The 7,443-nt window shown below is 37.3% G+C and overlaps 1 protein-coding gene across 5 annotated transcripts in view; it reads left to right on the plus strand.

Annotated features, from left to right (window-relative positions):
* Positions 1-4,252: 4,252 nt before the first annotated feature.
* Positions 4,253-7,443, plus strand: part of MIA2 (MIA SH3 domain ER export factor 2) — a 92,678-nt gene continuing 89,487 nt past the window's right edge. Inside the window, exons 1-2 of one of the 5 annotated variants that reach the window (XM_073895130.1) lie at positions 4,253-4,562; positions 7,165-7,298. In XM_073895130.1, the coding sequence (XP_073751231.1) occupies positions 4,448-4,562; positions 7,165-7,298 (249 nt within the window). In that variant the 5' untranslated portion in view covers positions 4,253-4,447. The remainder of the gene's footprint in view (positions 4,563-7,164; positions 7,299-7,443) is intronic. The other 4 variants (XM_073895131.1, XM_073895127.1, XM_073895125.1 and 1 more) reach the window with 4 other exon arrangements.

Raw genomic sequence — 7,443 nt, forward strand, 5'->3', positions numbered from 1 at the left:
AAGTCAAATGTCACTCACCAGAGATGACTTCCCTGACAACTTTATCTAAGTAGACACTTTTCTCCATAATAACTTATCACTACCTGCAGTTATCTTGTTCATTTATTTGTTTGCTTGTTCTTGTCTGTCTTCCTTCATTAGCATGCAAGGTTCATGAGAGCAAGGACTTTGTCCTGTTCACTCCTATATCTCCAATCTCTAGAAGAGTGTCTGACACATTCTGGGCATTCAATAAATAATATCTGTCTACCCTGAGGGATGAGATTTGTATGAAATATTAAGCTCACTGGTACAAAATTGGTGCTCAACAAACATTAAATTCCTTTCCTATGCATAGATGACATTAATCAATTCAATCCCCTACTCAGCAAATATCTCACATGTATCATCTTGGATGTCGAGGATGTTGTGTACTATTATTCAAAAACACATAGTAAAGGAATAATGACCGTGTATGGGATATTCTCTTTTTGCTTCTCCCAATCCACTCCTCAGTCCACTGCTCCAAAGGGGTTCCCTTATTCTCTGTCATCTGGCTGGGTTTGGTCAATAGAAGTTACCACTGGGAGTTCAGGAAGTAGAAGAGTGAGGTTTTCCTGACTGAGTTCCGGTTGGGCAGGCCTCTTCTATAGTTCTCTCCAGGTAGTGCTCATTGTACCTTCATGCCTGGGGACATTACATCCCTTCTTGGTTTCCCTGAACCCTCTCTACACTGTTGCAAATAGTCCCTCCTGAAAATTTCCTCAATCACAGAGTAGTGTCATCCCTCAAAATGGAACACTCATCTGTTTCCTGTTAGAACTCTAATACAGACAGAATAAGAAAAAGCAGACAGAATTAAAACATGGCCTTCAGCAACACAAAAGCAACAAAGGTAAAAGGAGCCATGGAGTGACACACACAAAACAATGTGTGTGTTCTGCCATCTCCCTGTTTTGTGTCTTTGGATCACTAGTGTCTGAGGTTGGGTCCTCTAGAAGTAGATGATAAGATTTTGGGGTTCAAGGGATCACCACTTGTGAAAGGAAGAGGGAGAAAGCAGGATTAGGCAAAGAGCAAAGTCAAACCACAGTGCAGTCTCTACAAAGCTTCAGTAAACCCAGTAGGGAGCTCTGGAGTGAGGAATGCCTGTCTGTCCCACAGAAGGCTCAAATGACCCCACCTTTGTACTCCCTTGTCATTGATCCACTAGATCACACAGGAAGGGGTGTCTGCCAGAGCCTAACCTGCCACCTGTACTCCCTGCAGCTGAACAGAAGGTCTTACCTTAAAGAGGGAATATGGGGGGCCATCTCTATGTCTTCCACACCAGTTTGAATCTTAATCGTTCTTGGGCCTTATCTCTCACTGTCTACCATGGGAACTGTTTTCAAAGGCTTTGTTCTAGTTCCCCTCCCTAGTAAAAACCACCCCAGCTTAATTAGTTCAGCTTCTCCCATGTACTTCTGATCAAATTTCTCTATCTAATATATTTCCAGAGTAACAGGTAGCTAGGTGAAAGAAATATGTTCCTACTTTAGGAAACCTGATGTACTAAGAGACAAGACAGTACTATATAGTATCAGAAATAACACCATCAAGCAGTAGAAGTACAGCATTCATGATTATGTCTTCATATTGTCATGGAAAGGGTTGCTCTGTGACATTATCTCTAAGATACTGAACATGTGTGGCTTTGATGATTCATTCTTTAGCTTTATGCAGTAAGTACTCTTATTTCTTGTATATAAGGTTTCTGAAGAATGCCATAGTTCTTCCAAATCAGTATTCCTGACTGTTACTATGAAATCTTCCTCAGCAGCAGTATATTTTAATATTGACACAACAGTTGACCTGCAAAATGCATCAGCAATTAGATAATATCTAATTAGCTTAATAGGACTGTCTTTATAGTGAAATTGATGCTTTGGTTTCTTTAAACCAAATGCTCTTACCCCTTTCACATACCACCTCTTCACCTGGGTCTATTAGAGAAGGTTAATGTTATACTATCACCTTTCAGATTTCTTGTTAAATTATATTTAAGTGATGATCTGAAAATAAAGTGAAATAAACTGAGTGCATTAAGTAACAAGAAAGTGGGAACATTTCTAGTAGAAGAAAATCTAGTAGAAGAAAATCTCCAGGCTGGTATCTTAGGCAAAAATTTTTCTCCTGTTTTTCTTTTTTTTAATTTAGGTTTTATTTATTTATTTTTGTGAGACAGAGAGCGATCACACAAGTGGGGGTGGGGACAGAGGGAGAAGCAGACTTCCCCACTGAACAGGGAGCCTGATGCAGGACTTGATTCCAGGACCCTGGGATCATGACCTGGGTCGAAGGCAGACAAACGCTTAACCGACTGAGCCACCCAAGGGCCCTCTCCTATTTTTCTTGACTCAAATTTCCTTAAGTCCAATCAATAGACAAATTTAAATTTAGCTGTGTTCTTAGCTTAAAACAAAATTGGGGCACCTAGCTGGCTCAGTTGGTAGAGCATGCGAGTCTTGATGTTGGGGTTGTGAGTTTGTGTCCCATGTTGGGTGTAGAGATTGCTTAAAAAAAGAAATCTTAAAAAAAAAAACAAAAATAAAATAATTAGTTCAGAATTTAACTGTAATGTCTTTAATATTGAATACAAAAAAGGAAAACGAACATTAATTATTAAATATTCTTGATTTGATATTATAAATTATGCAAATAATTGTGCACCAAATTTTGAAGCTGAAGAGTTAATCCTTTAAATGTCTTTGACAACATAGTTTATAGACCTGTAAAAGTGTTCAAGAAACAACTCTTTTTTTTTTTTAAGATTTCATTTATTTGAGAGAGAGAGAGCACAAGCAGTGGGGAGAGGCAGAAGGAGAGGGAGAAGCAGGCTCCCAGCTGAGCAGGGAGCCCCACATGGGGCTCGATCCCAGGACCCTGGGATCATGACCCAAGCCGAAGGCAGACGCTTAACCAACTGAGCCACCTAGGTGCACCAAGAAACTAATCTAAAGCTTTTTGAGTGTGCATGTGAACAACTGTACAGTGATCTGATTGCCAGCCAAATGATCCTCAAATTCATTCTATCAGATTCTTTCTAAAGATGTAAAAATCTTTGATCTGAGAGAGGGGGGCTTCTTACTATTGTTTTTGGAAAACAAACAAAAACACACCGTTTTTGCTGTTGTTGCTTTTAGGATCCTGAAAGCAAAAGTCCTTCACTTTAGCTTGCTCAGGGGCTGGATATTTGCTTTGTGTCAGGCACTAGAGGGAAGTGTGGTGTCATACAACGGCTGTATTCTGCAAGCCAGGAACTCGGTGGCATGCCCAAATATAGGGAAGGGGTACAGCAAAGGAGTTAGAAAACTACTTTCTCAAGGTTGAAATAGGACAACTCTGGTTTCCCCAAATCTACCGAGATCTAGTGTTTTACATAGAAAGTCCCAATATAGGGCTTTGATCCCTTTTAAGCAGCAATAACATTAGATAATATCTAGCTATCTTAATAGTACCTCAGTTTCCTCATAAGCAAAATATTACCTACCTTAGACAGTTGATGTGAGAGTTAAATCAAATCACATAGTTGTTTAAGACAATACCTGGGACATAAGAAGTACTTACCACTTTGAACTATTATTCTTAACTAAATACACAGTTTCATAGTAACACTGAAGGTTTTTGAAATATGAAAGTGGGGGGCGCCTGGGTGGCTCAGTTGGTTGAGCGACTGCCTTCGGCTCAGGTCATGATCCTGGAGTCCCAGGATCGGGTCCCGCATCGGGCTCCCTGCTCGGCGGGGAGGCTGCTTCTCCATCTGACCCTTCCCCCTCTTGTGCTCTCTCTCTTTCATTTTCTCTCTCAAATAAATAAATAAAATCTAAAAAAAAATGAAATATGAAAGTGGGATTTTTTATTTTTTTAAAGATTTTATTTATTTATTTGAGAGAGAGAGCACATGAGAAGGGGAAGGGTCAGATGGAGAAGCAGCCTCCCCGCCGAGCAGGGAGTCTGCTTCTCTCTCTGACCCTCTCCCCTCTCATGCTCTCTCTCTATCTCATTCTCTCTCTCAAATAAATAAATAAAATCTTTAAAAAAAAAAAGACTTTAACATAAAGAGATGAGCTACCTTTTTGTAGAGGCCTGTTTAAGAACTGTTCTGTTGAGTGCAAGGTACCTTTAAGTGAGACGGTTTTACATGGGTCAACTTTGTAAGCCATGAGTCCAACTAAAAATCTCTGTCAATTATTAAACCCTTATGTATTATCTGGATACCTGACACTGCAGATTGCGAACAGAAAGCTTTTTTCCCTCAAGTTAAGCCTAAATACCAGTTGAAAAATGTAATTGTGAAGGGATTCAGAAAAACAAACCTTTTCTCTTAAATTTAGTGGAGAGAGTGGGATAGCTCTTGTTTTGGCTGGCATATCTACGGCCTAAACAATTGGCTTAAACCTTGTTTGGGATTCCTGCTTGTTTTAGCATGGCGGAGCTTGGAGTTCACAGAACCCTCCTTTTGGTAATTTCTCTGATAAAGTGTCTGGAGGGCACAAAACTGCTGGCAGATTTTAAAAAATGTGGTGACTTGGAGTGTGAAAGTAAGTTTGCTTTTCTTTTTTTCCTTCTTTTCCTCTTAAACTAAGGTTCTGAAATGACATATGTTATTGTGGACATGTAGGATAGAAGTGAGCAGTAATGTCATTGAGAAATATTTGCCATTATAAAATACACATCTATAAAAAGAAAGTGCTAGAAGCAAAGCATTTTGTAATAAATTTTAATGTAAGTGTATCAAGGGGCAAAGATCAGCCTGATATATAAATATATCAGAAATGATGAAGGTATTAATTCAGGCCTCAAAAACAAATCAGCGCTTTTACTGTTTTTTAAGGTAGCTAAATTGATTTGTATTGATTTGTATTAAAAAGATTTCAAACCATTTGATAGTTCTTTATTTATGAAGCTCTTATATTTTTTAGTTTCTTTTTTTTAAGATTTTATTTATTTCTTTGACAGAGAGAGAGACACAGCGAGAGCAGGAACACAAGCAGGGGGAGTGGGAGAGGGAGAAGCAGGCTTCCAGCGGGGCAGGGACCCCGATACGGGACTAGATTCCAGGATCCTGGGATCATGACCTGAGCCGAAGGCAGACGCTTAACGACTCAGCCACCCAGGCACCCCTATTTTTTAGTTTCTATTTCTCAATCAGAACTTTCTGATTCTCATGAGTTTTCTAAAAATGCGTTTATTTCATATCGCCATGATTTATTGTCTAAGCTTTATCAAACATTAATCATTTCCGTGTTCATTTATCATGTAAAAATAATGAAATCAGTGTTAGGAGTACATAATTTTATTTATATACTTGAATATTAACTTTCTCCTATCTTCTACAAAGAAAAACTAATTTTCATTTTATTGCTTAAGAAGTTATTTTCTGTTATTAGCATTATGGTGCAAGATGAATAGTATCACAATATATTACAATTGTTTTAAATATGTTCTATCTCTTCAGTGTGTGAGAATTATTTCCGATTTGCAACATGTAAATTAAAAATGCAAAATATTTTTAGTGGGGAAGTAATAATTTATAAGTAAATTTTTTTGAGTAAACATTTTCCTTAATCATTTGGATATGTAATTTGATATATAGAGACTTACTAGATGATGTTTTATAATAGCAATAATCTTTCTTTCCCTTTTTACAACCTAATTTTAGTTTCCTTAGGGCCAGACATGAAACATGGAAAGGGAACATTCAAATTTATAGTAATTTATAATGTTATTTTAACTTTAATCATATGACTTAATCAAAATGTTTTACATATGTTAGTATAATTATGATAGGTAATATGGTATGTATATTACTTTATGTACTGAAGGGCTAAATCTAGTGTATGTAGTTGTGATCATAGTTATTGAGGGCCTATTACGTGCTGAGTCTGGAGGGGTACGAGTGTGATTTAAGAGGAGGAAAATGAAATGTCAGATAAGTTTCTTGACCTCCAGGAATTAGGTCAACATGAAAAAGTAAATAGCAATACAACATAAGGATAAGAGATAATATTGAAGTTCAGACAAGGGGCAGAACAGGCTGGACCAATTTGGGATGTCTCATAGAAGAAGTAGGATATGAGCTCATCACAAAGAGAGACTGAAGGGTTTCTAGGCTTAGGAAAGAACAGAAAGAAAAATCTCAGAATATGGAAGGCAGATATTGCAGTAAAAATAATCTCAGTGCAAATCTGGCTCCACCATTTATCAGGTGTGTGACCAACTCTCTAAGACTTAGTTAAAGGCTCATTTGTTAGATTGATATAAGATTATTGACCTTATAGGTCTGTTTGGGGGATTTAATAAAATAAAGGTATGAAAGAGTTATCATAATGCCTGGAATATACAAAAGTCCCTTTTACCCATGGGTCACTTTCCATGGTTCTAGTTACCTGGGGTCAACCATGGTCCAAAAGCAGATGATCCCTCTGACATGCAGTCAGAAGGTCAATAGTAGCCCAACTCTATGTCACAGTGCTTACCTCGTGTACCTCACTTCATCTCATTAGGGAGGCATTTTATCATCTTACATCATTGTAAGAAGAATAAGTACAGTATAGTAAGATATTTCGAGAAAGAGAGATTGGTCACATAACTTTTATTACAATATATTGTTATAATTGTTCAATTTTACTATTGTTGATCTCTTGTTGTGCCTAATTTATAAATTAAACTTTATTATATGTATGTATACATAGGAAAAAACATAGTGTATATAGGGTTCAGTACTATCTGTGGTTTCAGACACCCACTAGGGGTCCTGGATCATATTCCCCCACAGATAAGGGGGACTACTATAGTAGGTGCTAGGAAGAAAACAAATTATCTTCACCTTTCCTTCCTGACAAGAATGATAATGACATATTCCAGGGACAATGGATAGATGAACTTGACTGTAAAGGAATAAGAGGAAATCATTTTAAATAAGGAAGAGGATCAGGTTATGAATAGCCTTGGATACCAAGCCAAAGAGCTTAGAATTGATTCTGTGTGCAGTGGGAAGTCTATGTAGGTTTTTGAGGTGATAAATGATATGAAGAAATTAGCATTTGGAAATACACAGGGTAGACTGGAGGAGGGCAAGATGGGAGGGGGAGAAATAACATTTTAATTTAAATTGTGTGTTTTTCTCACATGTTTACATAGCTTTAATAAGCAGAGTCTTAGCCACGAGAGATTACAGAGGACCTGACTGCCGATACCTGAACTTCACTAAGGGAGAAGAGATATCTGTTTATGTTAAACTTGCAGGAGAAGGGGAAGATTTGTGGGCAGGAAGTGTAAGTATCTAGTTTTAAAAACTGAATGTAAACAAAAAAACAATGTAGAATAAATGACTAGCTTGTACAGAATACCTGCTTTTTGTTTCTAAAGGAACTTTAATAATTTTATTTTTTTTTAAAGATTTTATTTATTTATTTGAGA

This window comes from Callorhinus ursinus, unplaced genomic scaffold (genome assembly GCF_003265705.2).
Source record: "Callorhinus ursinus isolate GAN/ISIS: 27379988/994484 unplaced genomic scaffold, GSC_fseal_2.0 scaffold8, whole genome shotgun sequence".
In the NCBI taxonomy this organism is placed as follows: Eukaryota; Metazoa; Chordata; class Mammalia; order Carnivora; family Otariidae; genus Callorhinus; species Callorhinus ursinus.